Here is a 26,636-nt window from a genome sequence, read left to right as displayed (position 1 = left end):
TGTGATTTATTCAATGTTAAAAGTGTCTAATGTGAGTTTGAATATTATTTTGCGTTAGGTTCATAGCCATAGGGAAAGCAACAATAGATAGGCTATTTTACCTCAGATCTCGAAAATAAATTAAAGCAAACTTACCCCCGCTGAAAAAAACAATAGAACCCTGCCCAAAACACAATAGAAAATGTAATGGTTATTATGGGAATTGTATTGGTTTTAATGGAAACTATAATGGTGTCTGGTATGTGATGTTAAATCCTATTGGGATGCCCAAAATGGTATGGAAACCATTAGAATTTCTGAGATGGTTTCTATTGTTTGTTTGTTTTTTAGCGGGGACGTTAAAACTGAACTCACTGCGAACCAACTTCCATAACAAAGATGGTATCACTCACTCAAAACTGTTTGAATTTTCATGCCACATTATTTGAAATTAGAGCGGGCTAAACATTTTTTCTCTCGGGCCGCCTATTGAGGAACCCTGCTATGTGTTTGAGAAAAACATTAATGCGTTAATCTTTTTACACAAACCATCGTTTCCGATGAGGTAAACGTCAGCACGTTGTGAAACGTGATGTATGCGCCTTTTGTAATTCCTAATAAATAGTAATCGGTAGATAAAGGCCTAAACATGTAACCTTTCATCAGTCAGTACAATCAGAGTTCTTATTGAAACTCCGTCCATATTTAACTTTGATGGTACTAAAAACAAGACTTTAAAATACAATAGCCTAAATTATATAGCCTAAAAAATAAATTATTAAATAAAAGATTCAATAAAACATCTTCAACAGTAAATAGCCAAATGTTGTTTGCATACGCAATCCCACTCATACACACACATTAAGTTTGAGAGAAAATGAAAAAGTCAGAAAGGCTTTATTTGTTACAACTGAAAAAACATTTCAAGGCAGTTTATAACAAGGTTTCACAACAATTCTGAAATTTCTCACAAAACAGTAAATGCTAATTATAAAGACAAAAAAAAAAAAAAAAAAAAAAAAAATTCCCTGCATTTCCCTGCAGTCGGTTTGATTTTTTTTATACAAAGCCTTCATGATATTAGCCATCTAACTAAAAACAACATTTCTAAATAAAGGGAAAAATGATTATTTTATCACTCTAGATTTGGTTATCAGTAAGTCTTTCTTTGCATAAGGCAACATTGCCAACAAATAAACAACTGAAATCCATTATCAGTTTCAAAAATGAAAATACATGGCTTATTACAATAATGGCAATGGCTATTTAAGTGGAAATACAAAACCACAATTCTTAAGTATATATATATAGAAAAAATAGATACACTATCCCAAAATTCTTCTTTAGAAACCCAAAGCTTTGCAAAGCAATAACGTCAGCAATATCCAGTCCTCTGTCTGGAGAGCTGTGGGAGGCTCGGTTATGTTCTTAATTTCCTACGATGAAAGCTGCTGATGAAAAACAAATTTTTTGTTTTAAGTCTTGAATTCGATTCTCAAATTGCCCTAAACGGACTGGACATGTGTGCAGTGAAGGGAAGGACAGACTGCTCAGATTACTGGAGCCTTACAGCGCTCCAGGTGAGGAACTGGATCATCTACTGCAAGAGAGGAGTGACAAGAGCAAATCAACACTCAGTCCCATATAGAAATACAAATGTTTTAGTGTACATGTAAATTTGAGTTTTTAATAAAACTCAAACATTTCAAGTGTCATCATAAAAAAAAAATAATACAAAAATAATTAATTAAAGCTGGGAATGACGGTGGTCATTTTGCATATTTAAATATTTTGCCTCAGCTTTGAAACAAAAATACATCCGTTTAAACCTGCAATAGTTTAGTACTCAGTACTTTAAACACAACATGATTCTCCGGTAACGTCATAATACATCAGATATGTCTTTCTCTGGAAGTAAACTTCAAAAGTTTTAATTCTAAAACAATCAGTAAGCTTTTGTTTAACATGTTGACAACGTCTTGGCAATTGCAAACTGCTAAGGAGCTTTTCTTTGGATTAGTTTTATAGTTGCTTCAAGTCTTTCAGAAACATCCCATAACACTTATTACGCAAGACACGACATACTGCAGTCTAGTCAGAGCTTGTACACACACTGCCAAAAGACACAAAGTACATATTCAACTGTGCAACTGTATCAAGGCACAAAGCTGTTTTACATCCGGAACATCTGTATTTCTATCCTGGAATTTTATTGTAACAAACCTGCATAGAATTACTCACTTTCCTTTCCCTTTTTTAGACGCACATCATTTCAATCATGTAACTGCAAGAGGTAGCATGAAAAACCCCCATAAAACCTACTGACAAATTACTTACTGACAAAGTTTGGGACAATAACGAATGACCCCTCATTTCTGGTCTTACATTATCTGATGCTCATTGTTTGTCCTCGTATATGAGCTAGATAGCCAGTCTGTGCTAAAATGAGAGTTTAGTCATGGAGAAGGTGTATTAACTGTGCGTGTTGCGTTCCGACAGCATTCCCGTTGAGAGCTCATGGTGTGAGTGTGAAGTGCTCTGTTCGCCTCTCTCCCTGAGTACAGTATGATTATTTTGAAGCTGCTGCCAGGCCACCATGCAAATATATTAGAGTAACACTGTACATAATAATCGCAAACTACAACCTACAAGCTGCCAGCGTATGAAGCCTTATGCCATACAAAAGCCAAAAATCTACCCCGCAGATTATGAAATACATAACAAAAACTGAAGTACAAAATATATCATGTAATAATAAGACACATAATCCAAAAAGAAACTAATTGTTGGATGAATTCCTCCTGGTTTGTGTGAAAGGACAGATGGTCAGGGCTGTCTACAGCTTGCCTACATAATGGAGCAGTTGTCTAGTTTGGGTCCAGCCTAAGAGAGAGAAAGAGAGAGAGAAATGAATGTAAATTTAATAAGACTGCTGCAAACCTTTGCTTCTTACAATGCTTCTGTTTTACTGATAATAAATTCCTCACAAAACATTAAATCATAATTTAATGTGTTAACAAAAAAATCTAGCAAAGAATCAATCAAAACAGTTTTTAGCAACTTTTTTAAAAACATTCAAATACATTAAAACTTTGCTACTAAGTTTTCCAGATTTTATTGTTAATGTTTTAGGTCTAAATTACAAACAAAATTATTTTAATTATTATTATTATTATTATTTAATTAACTTAAAATAAAACTGATTTGTTCATTGATTTAAAAAGTTTATATTTATTTTTTTAATTAAGACCAAAAAAACAAAAAAGTTACATGGATGTGTGTTTTTTTTTATTAATTATTTTACTCTTAAGGTTATGTCTTAATCTTTATCATTTTTTAAACTAAGACTAAACTTTTTTTTTCTTCTTTTTTTTTTTTTTTGTCCACACAACAGATTGTCATCTAACACAAAATATTTGAAAGTTCAAAATAAAGTGACAGAAAGAGAAAAAAATACTGGTGTAACTCATCTACTGTAAATAAAAAATACAAACCTGTCTGCGTTTGTCATTGCTCACAATAAAGTGTGAGGGAGAGACAAATGCTTCAGGTAGCCCCCCTCCGCTGCAAAATGAGCGAGACGCACTCGACACTCCAGAGCTGGCCGACACACAGGTGCTGTTTTTATCTGACGGCTGGCCGCATGAGCCACACACCACCGTACGGCTGCGGAGGTTGTACTCACTATCCCCGCATGTGCTATGGGCGGCCTGCAGGGGGAGACAGTAAACAGAGAACAACCGAGATTGAGAACCGTAATGGATCTTATTATAGAGATGAAGTCTGCCTGCTCTCAGTTCATTTTAACACCATGACTCACCGTGAGAGGGCTACACCCAAACAAACCCAACGTACAGCCATTAACAAAAGTATACGGTGTAAAGAAACAAGATGATGTTCAAAGTGGTTATGTAACACATTACACACTTTATACTGTGCAGAAAATGTTTAAATGCACTTTAAAAGTTTGATTTTGGTCGACCTAAAGCAATAATTCATCTTTTTAAAAAGTCATGTTAAAACTTTAGTCTTACTTTGTGAAGCCAGACTAGATTTCGATTATGTGATTGTAACTCGAATTCATCTGTTATGTATTCACATCAGTCGAGCTACATTTGGTCTTGGCGTTGTCCTAAGAACTTTTTAATTTAAAAGTTTTTTAAAAGTTAAATTAAAAAAAAGTTTTTAATTTAACTTGGCAAAACTCAAAATATATCATGCAAAAAAAGAAAAAAAAAGAAAAAGAGATTACTACATTAACTTTATGAGACATTCTAGTGATTATGTACCATCTCATCCTCATCCTCATCCTGGAATAGAGTGCGTGTGACCTTCCTCATGGCCATTTCCTGGAGAAACACAAATAAATAAAGAAAAAAGGGAAGTGAATGAGTCACTTAGCTACCTCGAATCAAATAAAACCTTATTCAAAAAAAGCTGGCTGGTTTGATTTAACATTATCCCACCTCCCCACTGGAGCTGATGAGGGTGGTCTGGAACAGATCGCCACTGCCCCAGGAGTTCTGGGTCTTCCACACCAGGTCAGAAGGAGGGCTGTGAATTCCTCCAGCTCCAGAGGCCCAAATCTGACAGCAGAGAGACACTGAAGTGAGTCAGGAATTCAAAAGCAACTAAAAGGCGACTATAATGTGGTAAATCAATACATACTGTGACAGTCTGTCCTGCCTTCAGAGTAAATTTTGGTGGGAACTTGTAGACGATGGGAGTGCTGGAACCAATCTGCCTCTTCACCTGCCAGTGACCCATAGTTTGATCCTGGAGGAAGAAGATTCATTTAATAAAAAGCAAATAATTCATTCCTTTTTATTGGTCACCAAAGCTCCTTTTCCGTCTCACCTGGTCAGACTTGTTACTGAGCCGTACATATTTGCCCTCCATGTCCACTTCGTCCACAGTCACGCGACCGCTGGCAGAGGCCTGTTGGGCGACTCGCGTGCGAGTAACAGTTCCACCGACCACGCTGGAGGCATCGCTGTCGTTATCGTTCAAGCGCCGTTTTTTGGCGCTGCCTGAAGAGGTACGACTGGTGCTGCTCTGAACCACACGTGTATGAGTTCCTGAACCCGAGGAGCGGGTCACAGTCACCCCACGGACAGGAGGAGGACTCGGGGAGAGACGCAGCCTAAACAGGGATAGCAAGACAAAGGATGTGAGGACGGTTTTTGAGTAAATGCATGAGGCTGATATTCACCACAAGTCTGATTGTAATTAGTATAAGCATCTTCATTTGAGGGCTTTGCTAAGCAAATATTGACATATGCAATTAATTAATCAGAATATCATTAATGCTTTCCCTCTAAGATTTTAAATGATTCAAATTTAAAATTGTTTTATTAATACACTTTTTTATCTTCATTCAGAATCATTAATGCTGTAAAAAAAAAAAAAATACTAAAATTAAAAACTCAAATGTTCAAAACTCAAGATTCAAATGTTTTTTTATAAATGTAATAAAAACATTATTTTTTTCTCAAACTAATTTATCTAAACTATTTTTATCTAACTTTAGATATCTAAAAGAATCTAAAAAATATAACCAGCAAATATGTAATATATTTTTAATCAAATAAATATTAAAAATGCAACTTAATCAACTTTTCAATACTTATTCAGCAAATACTGTTGCAGTTCATTTTATTAATTTATCAAAATATCATGCAATTAATTTAATTACAATTTTTAAAGCAATTGACAGCTCTATTATTTACTAGTAGCAACATTTGCATGTGTACAACAAGATTTCATTGCTCACCTCTCTTCCTCGCCCTCCAGAAGCTTCCGGTAGGCGCTGATCTCCATGTCGAGCGCGAGCTTAACGTCCAGCAGCTCCTGGTACTCGTCCAACTGTTGCTGCATGCGATGTCTCATTTCGGCCATCTCTTTGTCCTTGTCCTCCATACGACGGCGCATCATGTCCCTCTCTCTGGATAGACCCTCCTCCAGCTCACGGATCTTCGCCTCACGAGCAGACAACTAATGAAGAGACCACAATCGTGCAATTTAAATAATGCAAATAAATGCTATGAACCTGATTTTCAAATTTAAATTCAAACTGTGTACATTCCTTATGATAAAATAATTTTTCCTAAAGGGAATAATATATGTATTGAGAGAGAAAGAGAGAGATTGTACAGATGAAGAGTTTGACAGTATTTCAATTCTATTTTGTAGGAAGGAGTTTGTAGGAATATTCCAGTACACTAGAAAATAATAGATCTGTGAAGTTTTCCTTGTGACTAGGTGGATGAATTACTAGTTATGTTTTACCAACATAATTTAAGAGGGTGAAGTAAAAAAAAAAAAAAATGACTTGCGGATAATTCTATTGCAAGTTATTCTATTGTAGGAGCATTGTGGTACACATATACAAGTATAAGGAATTTCAACACTGCTGCATTGGCAGCACTACAATAAATACTTGTATGTATGTGTGTGTGTGTGTGTGTGTGTGTGTGTGTGTGTGTGTGTACCTGTTTCTGCAGCTGAGTGAGCTGAGAGGTCACACCCTCCATCCTCAAACGTGTCTGCTGCAGTTCCTCATGGGCGGCTCCCACCAAATGGCTGCTCCTGTCAGCCGACTGACGAGCATTCTCCAGCTACACACAGATAACACAGAATGACATTTAACTGACAGATATGCTGTATCTCTTTATATACAAACATTTTTCAACAAATACGGCTGGCAACGGATCAGTCAGCAAATATGTACACAGGGCAGGCCCAGTTTAACAAGGCACCCCTGGGGAGATACAGAGACGTGGATCCTCAAAGCCATTTGTAAATGCACCATATTTGACAGTTTGCTCTTTGATTGTTGTATTACCTTGGAGTTGTAGGTCTTCTCAATTTCATCCTTGTAGATGCGAAGCTGCTCTTCGTGCTGGTTGCGGAGTTCAGTCAATGCCTCGGACAGTTTACTTTCATACTCCTGCTGGCGGCCGCTGTCGATTTCCACCACACGTGACTCATGCCTGCGCTTAGACTCACGGATCTCCTGGAAAAAAGACAATAGGTTAGAGTAACAGTTTTCGTTTCAGTCTTCATGCTGAGGTTTTTTTTTTTACTTTATATGCATAGGAGAGCTCAGCATAAGTAGATGTGTTTGTGAGACCTCATTATAGATGTTCTTCTGGAATTCCAGCTCCTCTTTCAGGGTCTGGATTCGGTTCTCAGCATCCACACGTCGTAGCATTTCATCTTGTAGCTGCTTCTTAGCATCACTCAGACCGCCCTCCATCTGTAACACACATATTCACTTCAATAACTTCTGTATAAATTCAAAGTTAAATGCAACATACTATGCAAATACCTATCAGAATGCAAGTTTTGTTTTCTTATAAAATATCTAAACATCTAACAAACATCTAATCTTTTTTTTTTTTTTTTTTTGAAATAGCAGCATAAAGAACAGTACATTATTTCAAACAAATATAGTTACAATTTTCTCTGCCATTCAGTTTCTTTTTTTAACATAATATAAACAAATTAACAAACAAAATAAAATAAAATAATATTATTAAAGTAATCATTTTAATGGTTCGGGGGAGGTCAAATATATGTGTAATAATCAAATTCCATATTAAATAATGTTAAATGTTTGTTCTTGGTCTGTGGTAGAGACTGTGGGAGAAAGTCTGTTAGTTTCTGATGTGGAAAGGATGTGTAAGGGAGATCACAATAACATTTCCCACTCAGAAGGGAAGGGTCATTTGTTTTACACCTCCACAAAGTCTGGCCGTAGTGGCCTTACATATTCGATCCACTTGGACCAAACTTTTCTGAATACATTCTTCTGAAGACGAAGGCAAAAAGTGATCCTTTCCATAACATAAATATCATTGTATTGTGGGGGGTTCAGGAAGCAACCAGCGCCTTGTAAGTGCTTTTTTACCAGCAATTGTTAAAATGCCAAATAGGTATCTTTCAGGCCATCTTGTCTGGAGATTTGTATTTCCTAAATATAATGTGGAAAAGTGCAAAGGCAGTGTAGTGTTAAAAATGCTTTCCACTGCTTTGTGAAGCTCCACCCAAAAGGGTTTTATCACTGGGCATTCCCAGAATATATGCCAGTGATTGGCTTCCCGAAACCCACACTGTCTCCAACATTTGGTGTCCCCTCCTTCAATATGTGCTTTCTGTTTTGGTGTAATAAAAAATCTGATAAGACATTTCCACCCAAATTCCCACCATATGTGAGAATTAGTACATTTCCACGGAAATTTACATATATCAAGCCATTCTTCACTTGATATTAAAAAATTACCTTCTTTTTCCAATTTTTCTTTAATATATTCTGTGGTGTGAGTTTTTTTTATCCTAAGACCTTTATAGAATTTAGAGATGACACCCTTATTTAAATCACCTTGGTAAGCACCTGTAAATATCTTCAATATTGGGTCATCAAAGTCTGTTTTATTTTTGATGTTGTTTTCAAAATGATTACGAAGCTGGAGATATCTATAAAAATCAGATTTCTCAAGGCAGTATTCTTTCTTCAAACTTTCAAAGTCTTTCAACTCTCCCTTTTCCGTAAGAGAATAGAATGTTGTTATTCCTTTTGAGATCCAAACTTTGAATCTATAATCCATTCTATTTGGCTTAAATTCAGGGTCATAGGCACACCATTGAATTATTTGTAATTTACGATCTAATTTATATTCTTCCTTTATTGTATTCCAGATTTTTAGTTGGGCTTTAATCCATGGTTTTTGGACTTTTTCCATAAATTTTCCTAAACTCTTATGTACCAATAATGCTTGAATTGGGGGGTCATTCATTATGGAGAGTTCGATATCTTTCCACCTAGCTTGTTATGTTGGGTTACATATGTTAATTAAAGATTTAGTCTGGGTTGCATAGAAATAATCCTTAAGATTGGGTAATGCCATACCTCCTTCCTCCATTGGAAGCTGTAATGTTTTGAATTTGATAAACAAATAAAATCAAATAAATCTGGAAATGATCTTATTTAATTCAGACCAGTTTTTTAGGGGAATTTCTACCGGTAGTGCTTGAAATAGATAGAGATATTGTGGAAGAATGTTCATCTTTATTGAGTCAATTCTATGACTAAGGCCAAGGAAAGAGACGGTATTCCACCCATGTATGTCATCTTTAATTTTTATTAAAAGTGGGTTAAAATTTGCCTCTGCTAGTGTCGAAGTTTCTTTCGTTAAGTATATTCCTAAATATTTCAGCGAATCCTGATTCCAATTAAGGTCAAATTTATCTTTAATATATTTTAGTGGTATATAATTAAAAGTCAAAATTTGCGTTTTTTGTATGTTTAATTTGTATCCTGCATACCTACCAAATTTTTCTAGAACATTCATTAATTCAAAAAATGTATTAGTGGGATTACTTAAATAAATCAAGATATCGTCCGCATATAATGCCAATTTGTGATCTTCTCCATTTATACAGATGCCTTTGATGTTTTCAGTCTGCTTTATCCACTGAGCGAGAGGTTCTATATAGAGTGCAAAAAGCAGTGGTGAAATTGGACACCCTTGTCTTGATCCACGTTCTAATATAATGGTATCTGAGAGGTACCCATTTATTTTTATCCGGGCAGATGGTTTATTGTATAGTGTACGGATGCCCCTAACAGACATCTAATCTTGTCATCTAATTTATCTAAATTTTAGCTGGTTGAAAACCACTGATCTAAACAAGATAAATGTACTTCAGCAAACTGGGTAAGATTTGTTTTGAGAAAATAAGAATTAATTTCATTTTGCAAAAAAAATAAATTTTTAAAGTTGGACTAATTTCTAAATCTTAAAAAAAATGATCATTTATGCCTATAAATAAATAAAGTATATATATATAGAGAGAGAGCTTAAGGGAATATGATTTAGCTCTATTTTTTCCAATATATTATTGGCAAAGGTAGAGCTAAATCATAATATTCCCTTAAGCAAGTAGTCACTTAGGAGCAACCTAAAGTACCCTGCACATGTACCTAATAATGGCACAAACTGCAACCTTTTGGTCACTAACCCAGATCTTTAACCGCAGCACAACACCACCCAAACACTTAGACATGTAGCTTTTTATAGAATCATCACCTTGGCCATCTGGGCTTTCAGATCTCTGACTTCGACCTCCAGTGATCTCTTCTCCCCCAGTGCTGTGGAGAGAGACGCGTCCTTCGAGTTCAGCAGAGCTTCCAGATCCTTCAGTCTGGCCAGAGCCGATTCCAGATCTGACTCTTTCTTATTATTCCTACAATCAGAACAAATACAAAGAAGGCATTAGAGCGTTTGTTCCCTCTCGGCACACAGAGAAATACAATTATCTCAATTCGATTCTGAATAGTCAGAATATTATATTCATTCATGCATGTTGTGGTTTTGAATAGAAAGTCTCCTGTATCAAAAAACTGGAAGCAACTGCACTAGCAGAACTAGAACATGGCCGGTGTAAAGCAGCTCAGGAGAGGATCAGATCTTTTTGGCTATCAGAACTGATCTAAGACTGTAAAATATGCATCTGATTTGGATTCATAAGCTTGACTGAATATGTTTGCCAAGTAGGAAAGCTGGAATAATCAGTTCAGGGCAAATGAACACCAGACTGCCCACAATTTTGCCTGGGACTTCGTACCAAAACCAAGGACCCTTTAAAATCTGTAAACAATAACCTTAAGAAGCCTCTCTCTGAAACAGAGCCTCCAACAGTGAATTTAAACCATGTGTGTGTGGCTGCAGTGTTGTTCATTTCGAAATTGCAGAAAGGAACCATACAAACCCTAATAAAAACGCAGAATGGTAAACACTTCAATAAATAAAAGATGACTGGTAATTTTATTATGGCATCACCTGAATTAAGGCAAAGTGAGGTTCAGGTTTACAGTTTTAAAACACAGAAGGCCTTACAGTCTAAAATGAGAGTACAATTTATCAACACTTGTATCTGTTCTCTCTCAAAACAAGCATTTAGGTTTAGAGTTCTTCTCTGTGCATTCCCAGGTCAGATTTCACAGGGCCTGAAAAATAGCTGCTCCAAAATTAGTGATGTGATTGATAGCCAAACAGGGCTTGAAACAATTAAAACTCTGCCACACTTCAGTCCCTAAGGAACCTTTCCCACACACACAAATCCTTCCAAACTAAAGTACACTCTGACTACAAACTCTTATATTCTCTTATCATAACTTATGTTCTCTGTTCAGTGGAGCATTCCATCAGGACTCCTTCCTTAGAAAAATAATTCAACCAACTTCCCATTCACAACAACAAAGGATTTGTTAGGTCACATTCTTCACTTTACAGCCACATACCTTCACTAAAAAGCTTCATGAGGCTGGGATCATGAAAAACCATTAAATGTATGAAAGTTAACCTCCCTGACTGAGATAAAGGCCTCTCAAGGACTAATATGCATTATTACTCACTCGATAACTATTCACAAATGAGCATGGTCATTAGGCTACTTATCGTTTTTGACTTCAAGGTTTTGACAGTTTTTGAATTTCAGGTTACTGAAATTCAAAAATATTTTTTTTTTAAATATTTTTTTGCAGGGAAAATATGCAAGAGCTTTTGCAGAGAGGCCTTCGAGGTGACATTCATCACTATTTCTGAGGAACAGTGTAACTAGAACTGAAAAAAAGCTCACAAATCTATGCATTTTAGCGGTTCAGGATACAGAAATGAAAACAAGCACTGACCCTTAGCGGGACACAGTGTTTATGTGGAAAAAAATTAGCTTAAATCTGCTCATTAAACTTTTAATGGACATAGACAGTAGATGGGTTACAATGAAGGTGTGTAAACAGCAGGTGGGCATATTTGTGCTAAGCCAATGGTAAACACACACCCAGAAACATAACCTCTTCTGTTTAGGACATTTGGTAATTAAAAACCAGCTTGTTCCTGTCAGAGCCCTAAAATGTACTTTTTTGTTCTATACTTATTCTTGTTACACAATATCGAGCAGATAGTTTTAAAAACGACACTCACAGTGGAGCAAGCCACATTTGGAGGAAACAAAATTCTGCTACTGTATTTGTTCCCAACATCTCCAGGATGTACCCACAGGAAGCCAAACCAACCAGAGGCTGTTTAATGTAGACAATAGAAGAACATGTGTCATCGTCACCTCTGTTCCGGGTCACAATGTCCTTGTTGACTGAAGTTTACACTGAAAATGGTTAACTTTGAATGAATCAAGATTTGAGTGATGGGAGCTAAGAAAACTAACTGGAAAATAAAGTGTGTTATAGCTAATACATGGAGTAAAAAAGCTTTCAAAAAACTTGAGTCTTTATTAAACCAAGAAAAAAAAACTATAAAGCATCAGTTCCAGTAAGTTTTCATTAAAAGTGTGTACTTTGTGTGCAGAGCTGTATGTGTGTGTGTGTGTGTGTGTGTGTGTGAGAGAGGAAAGGGAAAAGGGTTTGGCTTGGCATCTTTGATCCAGTGGAAACATTTCAGGCACAAAAAGAGCCAGTTGAGGGAGGGAGAGAAAGAAAGAGAGAGAAGAGAGGAATGTACCAGGTCGGCCTCCAGCCCCTCTATGAATCACAGCTATCTTTGTCCTCTTTTGTGACGAAAAAGAAACCCACAAACTAAAACCCTCTGAATATTTTGCCATGTTACCATGGCAAAGTATCGTGGAAATATTTCACATGTGACCATCACTGAGAAAACATTGACCACAAACAGGGTTTCCCCCTACATAAAAAAAACCCACTGGAGCCGAAACCATCCATTTGAAAGGTTGAAGTCAAAAACAGATACATATTTCCCATACAATAAGTGTTAATAAAAACGATAGCCATGTATTAATAGTCAAAAACCTCATAAAAAGTTGTGGACTATCACACATTCACCCTCAGGCGGGGAAAAAAAAAAATAGTCTTGCATACGAGTGCATTCTCTGAGTTTTGGTCTCTCTAACACTATATTTACTGCTAAAACTGCAGCTTGACAAGCTTTACAAAAAGCACCATATGACAGCCGTCACCTGCAACAGCTGGAGGTTTTGAGAGGAAAAATGACTGCAGGCGTTCATCAAAGCACTTGTAAAGCCATAAAAAGCATATAGTAAAACCGCAGTCTGACACAACACTTCAATATGATAAAGGACTAGAGACTGTCAAATCAAATCTCTTTAAGCTCAAACAAAAACAATTACTACAATCTGTATTTGCTAAGTATCAATATATTTGCACAGAATACCAAATGTTAGATATGGAAATCCATAGTTTATTCAGTCGCGTGTTTTATGACCATTTTATTGTTTTATAACTGGACAAAGTTTACGCTTGTGTGTTCGTGCAAGCATCAAGGAAAGTATAGGGGAATCTGTTTAATGTCTCAATATTTAAAGTATATTTTTCCTAAATAACCTGCCATATTCTAACTTGACAACAATCATTTATTTTCATTCTATTTCAGCATGTTGAAAGGCAGATTACCTGAATGAACGACAATAAAATTGACTTCCTGCAAGTCTACAAGTCTTCCAGGGCATCAATAAATTTTACTGGGTTGAAACATATTGCTGCAATTCAACTCCTTATCACTAAAAGCCCAAGATCTACCTCCTCATCCTCCATTCAGCTCCACAATACACAGATTCACTGCTTTTGATGTAAATGTGACTTCTACTTTCCACTTCTACTGTATGGGTGTAGGGGCCACGTGACTCGATGTTAAAACAGAAACGTCTCATACAGGGGTTCCCCATTTTCCTACTGTACTATGAATAAACGTTTCCTTTTTAATTGTCGAGGTGATTCTGACTCACTTTTGCTGGCTGCAGGCCCATGAGGCCTCCATGGAGACCAAGTCAAACATACAGAAGGAAAAACATAGTCAAAAGAAAAAAAGATGGTGACTGAGTTGTATAGTATGCTCTAATTTAAACATTGACTAAAAATAGACCAATGCAGAACCTGAGTTGGCCAACTACAATGGAGAGAAATTTGAAAATAACATTAAAACATAAAAGACATAAATCTTACACTAGCTGGGACAGACTTGAGTTAGCATGACATACTATAGATGTTCATACTACATTTGTTTTTGTTTTTTAAACTGAGGGATAAATCTAAGTTATTTTCTGTAGTTAAGCTTTCCTTGAACACTACCTGCTATTTGATATATACAGGTAGCATATCTATTAAAGGACTTCATGTTCCAGATAGTTGTGCAATTTTGAATTCAAATCATATTTAAATCAAAACATGAGCAGGTTGGTGCAGATACCCATGCAGTGGCTCGATTATGGCTTGTTTGGGCTATATTAGCTAATCTAATACATTTTAAGTAATCTACATTTAAGCTTATTTCATTAACATTACAATAAAAAGTTAAAACGGATAAATCAACAGGTTCACAAAACTGCATAAGACATTAGTTCTTGATTTTTTATTTTATTTTTTTTAAGTATATTTTTCCTACGACACTTGCAAATATATTGGCAAACATTGGCTCATATAACTATTGCCAAATATATACTTAATATATACTTAAAATAATTCAAAAATAGTTTTATTTAGTTAGGTTTAATAAAAAAAAAAAGAGAAAAACATTGATCAAGACAAATACTGTTGATGCTGATTTTTTGTGTGTGTGTGTGTGTTCCAAGTAAATACACATGGTAAAGGTAGCCCGAGGAAAATGATTAATAAACAAAGTTATGATTCTACTAAATCCTAATGGTGGTTTTGAAGGGTGTGGTCCTATAATCATACCAGATCCTTTAACCGCGGCTGAATTTGAACACCCAGTACAAAGAGAACATTATTCCTCCTCCCTGATTCATTAGCACATGACAGATTCTAAAACTATTTCCCTTGGAGTGAAATAGCATTACATGATTTATCTGATCCTTTTGTCTAGTCTGGCACAAATGAGTACAATCTTTAATGTCAATTCAAATGAAAAAAGCATTTCTGAGACAGAACAATGATGAAGAGAGTTGAGATGTAGCCTGCACTATCCATCTCTGCATGCATGAATGTGTGGTCACATATGATTATGAACACCTACTTCAAATCTACCTGTATCTATCAATATGCATAAACGTGTTTTGTTTCATACTCTGCAACCGGGAGGATAGACTGAGGCTCTGCCAGCGTGGCAGCTCTGTGTTTAGGCTCCGATGATGACTCACTCTCTCCCTTATGCCCGTGGCCCATACACGCCACCAGAACAGCACCAATTACACTAACCCTCTCTCCTCCCTGTCCTTATACAAGCCCAGTCTAACATAATCTGCATCGGAGGGTCTCCGGCCTTACAATATAAACAGTTTTCCACTGATTTTCCATGGAATAAACATAACGAGATTCCACTGTCATCTCCGGTTCTCCAAATATAATGTTCGCCTGTTTGCAGCTGCCTTCAGTTAAGAATGGGATGGAGATGGTGTGTATGTGTGTGGGGTGGGTGTGTGGGTGTGTGTGTGTGTGTGTGTGTGTGTGTGCGTGCGTGTGCGTGTGCAGTACTACTCTGCCAGTGTTCCCCATTATGAGTAGTTTGGAAAAAGACAAACATCAGTTCAGCCTATGAGTCACATGGCACTGCCACGTGACAATTCCTTCTCTTTCACAACCACATCGATTTATCAAACAGTTTTATGCAAAAAATACAACTCGTAATTTACTATATAAAAGACGTGTTTGAATGCAAAGTGTTAATTATTTAAATGTATTGACACGAGTAGAAAAGTAGTATTTCGACTGAAAGAAATAAAATAGCTTTTATTATGCAGATCTGACTGGAGTTGTGTTAGTGTACATAATTTGTTTTATTAAATAAACAGCTAATTTCTTTAAAAACAAAAGGGTTGGCATCCTGAAACTTTTTTAAAAAGGAAGTAAATAAATCTTTAACATTCCTGATTTATATTCATACTGTTCAAATGAATCAAAAACACATTAAAAGGCTTTGTTTATAAATTAACTCTAAACTAAATTTGTCTTTCAGTAACGGTTTGGTGCCTTAACCGAACTACACTGTCTTGTTTTACGTGGAAGCATCTCTGCACACAAGTTCACTCTGAATTCTCAACAAATCACTTGCAAATGAAAAACATGTTTGATCTTCAGTTTAGAGCCTGTGGATGGTGATTATATAACAGACCGAATGAGTCAGTCCGTCCAAAGCCTTTCCAGATCCAACCACAACCAAATGAAGCACCACTGCGTTTGGGATGAAGTGTAGGGGACTGTGTGCGTGTCCGCATCTTATATTTGACATTTTAAGAACAAAAGGATTGCAATATGGAGCTGAAAAAGCCATCAGAAGTGGGTGTGAGTCTAACCAAATGCGTGTCTAGGCGAGTACACTAGAGACATTTTATATCCCCATTATGCCAATTTCATACACTTTAGCTGCACGGAGCAGCTCTTTGGGTGGTTACGGATCTTTTTTCCTGATCATCAGAGCTAATTCTACTCGGGTCAATTTAGAAGCTTCAGCATCCCTCCAAAAATCAGGATGTTTTCTTTTTGGATGAGAGGTTTAAATACGTCATAACAAGACTGGACAGATATACTACTCAGTGCCTGAGAAAGCAATGGCTGAAACAAATAAAAATAAAAAGAATTTTTCCAGAATGTTAATGTGTAATGTTCCAAAAAGAATCTAGTACAGAGATCCGATTCTGGACTGAGAATCATTTCACATAAATTAATGTAATTATTAACAAACATAAACAGCGGGAGGAAAATGAGTTCTGCTAGTAGTCATAGAATACAATGCAAGCACACGCTTCACGCATTTAATACCAATGAATTTCTGTTAATAAAATCTGCAAAATCTAAATTATTTATACATTACAAATAGATTTTTAAAGGAAAATAACTGCAATTGTTACTTTTTAGAGAGACTATTATTTCTCTTAAAAGTATTATATTTTGATTTATAAATAACGTTTCTGCAAAAATTTGCGAGAAATACAATATTCCTGCACACTGCTTATTTTATTTCATAGCCATAGTCAAATATTGGCTACTGAAACAGTCCAAGTAAATAACTGTCTGGAAAGTAACTTGGAAAGAAATGCAGGGACTGGATCTCTTTAAATGAATATCCCTAATCTAAAACAATTTTTTTTTTCATTTGTACCAGTATATCATTCACAAACACCACGTTTAAGAGCTTTTTATGAGCCAAAAAAAAAAAGTGATTTACAACAGATTTAAAAAACGACCAAAATAAACAAAACCTGTCGGCATATACAGTATGCTCTTTTAAAACTAGAAACAAAAGTGATGGTGAAGCATCCGCACTGAATTCCCCTATTTACTGTAACATTAGACGGTTGGGACATTGAGCTTTAGTGAGGCCATCAGGACAGCAGGGAAAACAGAAATGTCCTGCGGCAGTCATCACAAAAAAGAAAGAAAAGAGAGGGAAAGAGAGAGAATGAGCCGACTCAGAGGACTCAGCCCTCAGAATGAAAGAGATCTTCACTGGAAAAGGAGAGACGGCTCTCTATTCAGATGCATATGTTGTGCTGAACACAGAACTATTTATTCTGTCCTAAACTGTTTGAACACACAGGTGCCTGGTGAAGTTTATACACTGTAGATTTAATAGAAAGATAAAACAATAGAACAGCCTAATAGAGGAAAATCTCATTTTATTCCTTTTTAGGCAGGACAGCGCTCAACTAAACAATGAAACACTGTAATCACTGTAATCAAGGCGTTTCTCTCTATAAAATCAAGCTTTTCTCATTGTCAACCGTCACCTAAAGAATAACACTTAAAAAATAAATCTACTAATTAAGTGTAATTTTCATGTTAGACACAATGACATAACCACAGAGGGACTGTCTATTTTAAATATGATGGGTGACTTTTGCAGGAAACGTATCAGCAGCATACTGCATGATAACTGTTCATTGCCATGTGTTTATTCTGATAATGTAAAAACCAGACGATAATGAGAAAATATTTCACATTAGCATCTGAAAATACTTTGCATAAACAGACCAACAGGACGCAACAACACTAGTAAATGAACCTTAAAATGGTTGAACTGAGTGATTACCATATTCACAAACTGTGTTATTTGCATGATACTGCAAGGCACTTGAAAAATATCACTGTGCATGTTGTACTTTTTAGCTAGTTTATTATATAAATTAATATTATGATTTCTAAAGCCGAATGCACACAGGCAATTAAAAACCCATGTTTTGGCAAGGTGGATTGTCTTTTTTGGGTATCCATAACCGGTGAGGGTAAGTGGCACCAGGTGAGGCATTCAATTTAAAACATACAGGATGGTAAAGGAGGGGCAGGAAATGAGTCACTGGAGTATTTTTTTTTTTTTTTACATCTGAAAGCTGCCAAATATAATTTCGTTTGCCCTTCAGCTATGAACATAGCTTAACAGAATGCAGACCACAAAGCCAGTGAGCACTGAACTGATAAAACTGTTTATGAATGCAAATATTCTCAACAACGGAATCATTTTATTAAAAAAAATTTTTTTTTTTTTTTTTAAACTCAGCGTTTACAGAATGTGGGCCCAGTGACTCAAATGTAAGGCTTTTTGCTATGTTTTAGATGCTTTTAGGTTAACATTTTATTTTTTACTCTTGACCCTGAGCCAGATCCAGAGATGACTGGAAAAGATGTCCTTCACTGCACCCAGAGCCTTAACACTATGAAAGTAAAAGTGATGAAGGCAAGAATATACTTACAATATCAGTCATCTCAGACAAAGAGCACATGACTAAAAGACTGGCTAATTTTTTGCAATGATAAAACTGACAAAGGTTCTTGTTTGTAAGATCAATGCTCTAATCTTTTAATGGACACACTTCCTCTTCCCATATTCTGGAATAATGGAATGACTAAGGCGACAAATTTTTTGCAAACATGTCCTGACTACTGCCTACACGTGGGCCTGAAAATTCATTGTATGAATGGGGGCTCAGGAAATACCTGGAAATGCATGCAGCATCAGAAGATGCGCAACTAAAAAGTGGGTTAGAGTTAAGCAGTTTTAATCATTTAGACAAATACCAGCTCATCAAGTTCCCCACTTTCTAGACCGTAACCAAGTACAGTTTCATTGTATTGTCTAAGCAAACACAGAGGGGATTCGCAGCATTTTAAATGAAAGGTAAGTGATGACACACTGCTCTTTCACTATGAATTGAAAGATGCATTTCATCTGCTCAGTTTCCAGCTGTAGTTTTTCCACATATCAGTCACACACTCCTACACTGCACCTGTCAACAGAGTTCAGACAGTGACACACACACAGAATAAACACAGGATACATTCTTCTATCTGATAATGACCACAGAAGCCAAATGCTGCAACCGCAACAGCAGCCACAAGCACATGTACACCCAGAACATGTGCACACATACAGGTCCAAAACTGAGATCTGTCTCCACTGCATGACCTGACACGACTCCCCATTCAAGAACTCGTCTGAACCTTAAGCTTCCTAAACAATAACTAAGGTCAAAGTATATGAGGGATCATTTTCAAACAAGCAACTTCACGTAGCTCTGGAGGGAGTGTCATGGAGAATCCTTTACTTAGCAAAAAGCACATTTTTGTTCATTTAAATAAAATAAATAAATAAATTTAAAAAAAGTGTTTTTTTTCTTAGTGAAGCTTAGCTTATTGACTTACACATAGAAATTATATGTGTGACCCTGGACCACAAAACCAGTCTTAAGTCGCTGGGGTATATTTGTAGCAATAGCCAACAATACATTGTATGGGTCAAAATTATAAATTTTTCTTTTATGCCAAAAATCATTCGGATATTAAGAAAAGATCATATTCCATGGAGATATTTTGTAAATTTCCTACCATAATTTTTGATTTCTAATATGCATTGCTAAGAACTTCATTTGGACAAATTTAAAGGCAATTTTCTCAATATTTTGATTTTTTTTTACCCTCATATTCCAGATTTTCAAATAGTTGTATCTCAGCCAAATATTGTCCTATCTGATTGCTTTAATTGTCATAATTTGTAATTCGCTTTGTACAAAAGTGTCTGCTAACTGACTAAATAATGAGTGTGTTTGATTTGTTTATACATTTATCTATTATTTATTTTTATTTTTTAACAAATATATATATATATATATATATATATATATATATATATATATATATATATATATATATATATATATATATATATATATATATATATATATATATATATATAGTTAAATAATTTAAACAATAATAATCATAATTGGTTGCTTGCAGTTCTTCAGACTCAGGAAAGAGCTCACTTCTCATCATTAGCCAGTTTTCAATGTACAGCGCTATTTCTTTTCTTTCTTTTTTTTTTTTGAGTTTAGCTATAAATTCTTTAGAGATTAAAATGTTCCATGTTAAACTCTCCAGATCACAAAAATAATCTCTGGTTGTTTTAAAACACCAGTGTACAAAGAAATATGAAATAAAAAGTTTTTTGTAGAACTTTTCCTGTCAATAGGGCTATAAAACCCCATTCTTATTCTAACTGGAACCTTTTATGGAGCGTTCTAGGTCGCTTCAGTAAGAAAACATCTGCTAAGCACATAAGTGTAACACAAATGTATCAAACTCACTGGAATAAAATAAGGCTACTGTTCCAACGTGGACACAGGGCTTTCTTTCTGAGGTGAGGGGTTAAAGAGAGAGTAAACAGTGCTTTCCCCACAGTTACTTAAAGCTCATGAGTCACCACTCAGTCCAGTCAGAACCTCTCACACACCCTGGCAAGGCCTCATGGTAGCTGTGGAAACCAAACACTCCCAAACAGCTCAGCTCCATTGAGTGTACGAGTCCGTCTACATTAACTGATGGACGCTTACAGGAACTCATGAGTGCTACTGTAACCCTGAGAAACAAATAATACCATCTCCTTCTGCTGACTTCCCCTATGTGTATAACCACAATGCCTATGAAATAAATATGACCACAAACATTACGAAATGAATGAACGTGACTCATAAAGGCTTTCACTAAACTCTCAACTCGCCTCGCATCACTCAGTGACGGCACATCTTCAGCCTTGATGTCTATCTGAACCACACCCTTTTGGGATCAACACACCTCTAGCCTAAACCAACGCACTGACTCAGTCTACTACCATAGAGACAGCAAGATAAACAATAGATTATAATAACAATCACTGTGACTCAATGACAACTACATCACAACGCTTCTTAATAAACTTAAAATAAACTTAAGTTTGAGATGGTTTCGCTGTGGAGTTTGGATATCTTTAAAGTACACTGATATGAGAGAGTTCAAGTGCAAAGGACGAATGCATGATAATTAACTTACTAGATTTTATGATGCGTAGTTGCTTCACAGTTTTATTGAGAGTTTCTTTTCTCTTACATAATGCGATTAGTTATTGCCATAGTTATTAAACAAATACAGCATTTAAAATTTACAAAATATTATTTTTTTATCTACTGCTTAATTAAATGCAATCTTTAGCAAATCTCAAAGGGAATATTTATTTTTCATACCGTACATTATAAATGTCATGATGCCTAAAATGACTCCTTTATTGGATTTTGTTGTTTTATTTTTTATTCATTTAGACTAAATATAATACAATTTTAAGATCAATCTTATCATGCATCCCTAATTCACATCATTACTTTGTAGATATTTGACATTCTACTGGAGGGAGGTTTGCAAAGACACACTATAGTCATTTTAATCATTAATCCACACACTGCAGTGCAAAAAAAAAAATTAATGTGTGTCCACTGGCTTATTGGCTAAACCCACATATAGCAATGACGGTATCTGTTTACTTTAATCAGTGTAAAACTTTACACAAGCAGCAGCATTTCCGCAGAAGACAAAGGAAGCATTTAAAGGAAGGAAAAATGTAACGTGAATTCAAACTAGAAACAGACACTACCTGTTGTAAAAAGGGTGTGGTGGCCAATCCAACAGCCACTTCCCAAGCAGATGCAACACACCTACGTTCACTCCTCACATACCTGAGCTGCAGCAATACTTTTATTGAGCAGATATGCATAAAATTGATGGAAAGTGACATTAAATACATTTATAATGTTACACTGTTTTAAATAAACGCTGTTCTTTTAAACTTTTTTTATTCATCAAAGAATCCTGAAATCAAATGTATTATGGTTTCCACAAAAATATTAAGCGGCAAAAAATAATGTTTCTGAAGCATCATGTCTCACATTTCGAAGATTCAGCTTTGCAGTCACAGGAACAAATTACATTTTATATTAAAATAGAAAACAGTCATTTTAAATTGTTTAAATTTTTATTTAAATTAATAATTTTTTTTAAACATTTCACAGTATTACTGTTTTTGCTATATTTTTGTTCAAACAAATTCAGCTTTGGTGAGCACAAAGAGACTCACCGACCCCAAGCCACAAGGTTTACAATCGCTGTCACAATGCAGATTTGTTTTCTTTTTGAATTAATTATTATAACTGAATTAAATTTAAATTGAATTTTAAAACGCATCAAACAGACTAAAGCACCGAGCTGTCAGCCTTAGTGACAGGAGCAATAAGCAGATGTAAACTGCAGAAAACTGCCGTCATGTTTCAGCTAATTTTAGTTGAGGACTAGGCTAAGAGCCCAGGGGTCGGCACCGTTCTACACTTTAGGGTTAAAATTATCTTTTGGATGTGTGAAAGGAATTACAGGAAAAGTGGGCAAGCCCTTATATTAGCCAGTGTCTGCAGCTCTTCTGCGTCATTCATTTATAATCTGTAAGCCGCACCATTCAGAAACTAAAACTGGTGGAATTTTTTTAAGTTCCTGGGTGGAATGAGTCATGGTAATTGCTCCTGCTGACTCCAGACTTGGATTTACTTACTGGAATAGCGCTGGTTTGCAGTTTTAAAGGACTTGTTCATCCAAAACAATTTACGTTTGAACTTCAAAAAGTGCAAATTAAGTCAAGGAATAACATCCATGACGTGTAAACCATGGTCTGAACACATACCTGGCCTTCAGCTCCTTGTAGTCCTCGCGCACCTTGCTGAGCTCCAGTTGCAGTCGGGCTCGTTCTTTGGCCACCGAGTCCAGTGTCTTCCTGGCGTCCGACAGCTCGGCCTCGTATGCCGCTTTCATGCCGCTCAGCTCACGGCTGATCTCCGTCTCCGACTCGGTGATGCGCATACGCAGACCGGCATTCTCTGACTCTAGAGAGCGCACCTTATCGATGTAGATCGCCAGACGGTCGTTCAGGTTGCACAGATCCTCTTTCTCCTGCAGTCGACTGATGCGGGTGGGGGACAAGATGGTGGTCGTCCCTCCGCGGGTGCTTCGTTTCTGACCTGGAGTCTCCATAGCTGACTGGATTTGGTGCCGTTAGCCTGAAACTGTACAAGGAATAGAAAAGAATAGAATAGAATAGAATAGAATAGAATAGAATAGAATAGAATAGAATAGAACAGAGTAGAGTGGGGAGAAATATAAGAGACATATTTCACAGGTTATACGTTCAGGCATCTTTTATGGTCACAATCTGAGAATTTTAAACTGATATGCAATATGTTTATGGTTACAAAAAAATAAATATATGCTAATTATAAACTCCAGCCCTCCTTCCCGTCCCCTCCTTACAGTTTCCGCCACGCCCAACCTCTGATCACATCCAAGTATGTTCAGCACAAACTTCCCAGAATAAACATTTAGTTTCTCAAACACATTTCTCAAATCTCAAATACGTTCACTTCTGAATAATCTAATCTGATTTAGATCTAATTGTCAGACTGGTTTAGAATGCATTCACTGCAACTTCTCTTAGATAAGACACAAACACATTTTAGACAAAACCAGCACAGACACGCATGTCAAAGTCCCATCCACAGGAGCTGTGACTACATGTTTGTTTTGGAACGCTAAAGTAATTCCAAACATTACAATGTGCTTAGACGGCACATGTGACACTCCCCCTTGACTCAATTACAGGAGTAAATTGTATTTTACTGTGCAATGCTACAAAAAAAGCTATGAAAAACACAAATCACTATTATATTTGGGCCCTGAACATTCACAATTTGCAGTATTGCTCGTCAACATGCCTGAATCACTGACCTGGTAAAGTTGAGAGAGAGTTTGGGTTACTGAGGGCTTCTACGGCTGCTGTGTCCCGTTGAAACTCTGCAGAGAGAGTGTCTGGTCTGACTTGTGCTCTTAGTCTCTGGCAGAAACTCACGCCTCTCAAAAATGCAAGGAGGAGGAGCAGGAGCAGAAGAGCAAGTGAAGGAAAGGAGGGCGGAGCTAGCGAAGTCTGACTCAGTAAGCCCACACAAGGGAATAGAGATTTTACTGGATTTCATATTGTCACAGAATCGTCTCGCCTTATCGTTTTTTTATATAACCTGTATCTTGTGAGATAAGCAATCTAAGTAAATTAAATCCCTTCCATGCTAATGGCTAATCCACAGCAAAACAAAATAAAAATAATAAAAAAATATATATATATATATATATATATATAATAAAATAATTTCTGATCCCAAGCTAATAAAAAATTAAATAAAAAGAAAACGAATTTTAAAAAAATGAAAGGAGTAAAAAAAAAAAAAAGAAATCAAATCAATATTTCCACATAATTAAAGCTAGTCCAAAGAGTTCTCCGAAGATCTACTCATCCAAACGTATGAACCAAAGAAACATATCCATCATACGTTCATCCAAGAAACCCAGAATACATCCATTTGCTGTTGCATGAAGCTTTAAAGGGGAAAGTGACAGAAAACAGCCTTATATTAAAAACTCTGCCTGCTATTTATTTCGGAGGGGTGGACATACTAAAAATGAATTATCCAATCAGGTGTCTTAGTAAAAGGAGGGAGAGAGAGAGTGGGTGAGACGAATCCTTTCTGGGAAAGAAGGCTGTGCTTCGATTCATTTAAACACCACTAACTAGTCACCTTCCATCAACTCTCTGATGCATATTAGGATTCAGGATCAAACTTGAATCAGTGTTATTCACTCTCAGAAAAAAGGTACAAAATCTGTCACTGGGGCAGTATCTTTTCAAAAGGTACAAATATGCACCATTTAGGTACTAATATGCAGCTTTATGGTATATTTATAGGCACCTTTAGGGGTAAATAAGGTAAAAAGGTACCTTAGAGACAGCTTTCGTACCTTTATTTCTAAGAGTGTTAAAATAATTTTGTTAATAAAGCTGAAATAAAATACTAACCAAATAAAATAAAACAAGTTTAAGGTGAATTACTAAAACCAAAACTGAAATAAATATAAATTAAGGCTAAACAGAAATGACAAAATAATAATTTTATAAAATAATAATTTAGGGCCCTATTTTTTTGTGCACAAAAACTCAAAAACAAGATGGCAGGAGACAGCTATGAAAAAAAAGCAGACAATCCTGGCACAAGGGCATGAGAGGATCAGTGGAAAAGTCCCAGCAGATGCCATTACCTACAGTCTACGAGAGACCGCTGACAGCTGTGTAATACAGGATGAGCCTGTCTGTTCTGCACTTTCTTTTCTCCTGTTGTCTCTCTTTCTCTGCCATCCTCCTCGCATTATTACACACAACCACTGCATTTCAATATAACAATGAGATTCCCCAGGGTAAATGTCTCTCCACCTCTTGAGTGCTACCTCAAAAATCTGTGGGAGCTGCTGGGAGATAACGACACAAGTATACTAGATAAAATCTGCAGACTTTGATGGAGTTTTTTTTAGGGTAAACCTGCAAACGTTTATGGAGGTCTTGGGAGGTCAAAGAGTGGAGATTTAATACACATGTAGCAAATTTCAAGACATGACAGGTTCCAATGTTTTCACAACATGGAATTCAGACACACTCACTTGGGTGGCATTACACTACTAACACCTTCTTAAAATTACATAACATTCACATAAATTTCAAAAAATCATCAAGGACATCGTGATTCACAATATTACATACCACACCGTACACTTTCTATTGCAGTCCAAACGACTAAATCAGGTCTAAAGAAGAGAACTCCCTTGAATCAACGAGGATATATTTGAGTAAAATTGCTGGTTGTTAAAACTGTTGAGTCATGCATTGAGAATGAACATACAAATCTTTCTATTCATAAACACCCCACAAAATGCCGTTGCTATGGACTAGAGTAACCACCGCATGAGATGAAATGTTTGAGCAAAACCTCAGACAGGGAAATAGTGACTCACAGTTACCGAATTCCAAGATCAGGAAATGTTTGCGGGCGTTCAAGGATCCACGAAACGCTCCCGTCTATGCTGGGCCATGGCGATGCAGATGGACTGCACAACGCACTCTACTGGCCACTTAATAGAAACGCAGAGTTCATACTCTGACAAAAAACTACCATGGTAACCAAACACAAAATACACACTGTTATTGTACCTTGCGCTAACTAAATTAAAATTACTAAAATAATATTGGATTTTTCAATATATAAATTACTTCAGAATCAGAATCTTTATTGTACAAAAGTACAACGAAATTGGTTGCATTCCTTTTCAGTGCAAAATCAGTCTACCACAAAAAAAAAAAAAAAAATTATCCTATGTGCAAAAACATTTTTCTTATGTACAACATTTACAAATAAAAGAATAAATAAACAGACCAGTGTGTGTGTGTGTGTGTGTGTGTGTGTAAGAATAATATACCTTTAACAGCAATATT

The 26,636-nt window shown here is 36.1% G+C and overlaps 1 protein-coding gene across 4 annotated transcripts; it reads right to left on the bottom strand.

The window, feature by feature from the left end:
* Nucleotides 1-857: 857 nt before the first annotated feature.
* Nucleotides 858-26,264, bottom strand: lmna (lamin A). 4 transcript variants are annotated; one of them, XM_058746647.1, is made up of 14 exons: nucleotides 26,159-26,249; nucleotides 24,053-24,118; nucleotides 22,956-23,334; nucleotides 10,071-10,227; nucleotides 7,112-7,237; nucleotides 6,824-6,994; nucleotides 6,471-6,596; nucleotides 5,753-5,973; nucleotides 4,837-5,122; nucleotides 4,648-4,755; nucleotides 4,446-4,565; nucleotides 4,269-4,328; nucleotides 3,474-3,689; nucleotides 858-2,862 (listed from the first exon to the last, which is right to left on the bottom strand). In XM_058746647.1, the coding sequence occupies exons 3-14, from the start codon at nucleotides 23,300-23,302 to the stop codon at nucleotides 2,827-2,829; spliced, it is 1,974 nt and encodes a 657-aa protein (XP_058602630.1). In that variant the 5' UTR covers nucleotides 23,303-23,334; nucleotides 24,053-24,118; nucleotides 26,159-26,249; the 3' UTR covers nucleotides 858-2,826. The 4 variants fall into 4 exon arrangements, with proteins under 4 accessions (XP_058602630.1, XP_058602633.1, XP_058602632.1 ...); XM_058746650.1 differs by having other exon boundaries at nucleotides 22,956-23,328; nucleotides 26,159-26,246; XM_058746649.1 differs by lacking the exon at nucleotides 24,053-24,118 and having other exon boundaries at nucleotides 26,159-26,264.
* Between the last annotated feature and the right edge of the window lie 372 nt (nucleotides 26,265-26,636).

Source organism: Onychostoma macrolepis, chromosome 16, assembly GCF_012432095.1.
Source record: "Onychostoma macrolepis isolate SWU-2019 chromosome 16, ASM1243209v1, whole genome shotgun sequence".
NCBI classification, from domain to species: Eukaryota; Metazoa; Chordata; class Actinopteri; order Cypriniformes; family Cyprinidae; genus Onychostoma; species Onychostoma macrolepis.
This window is presented reverse-complemented; position numbering and strand designations above follow the sequence as displayed.

Coding starts and splice junctions, on each gene's coding strand:
- lmna (XM_058746649.1), bottom strand. CDS start 23,302: ATGGAGACTCCAGGTCAGAAACGAAGCACCCGCGGAGGGACGACCACC. Junction 5,974..6,470: donor TCACTCAGCTGCAGAAACAG/GTACACACACAC, acceptor TCTCTTCATTAG/TTGTCTGCTCGTGAGGCGAA. Junction 5,123..5,752: donor CTGGAGGGCGAGGAAGAGAG/GTGAGCAATGAA, acceptor ATCCCTGTTTAG/GCTGCGTCTCTCCCCGAGTC.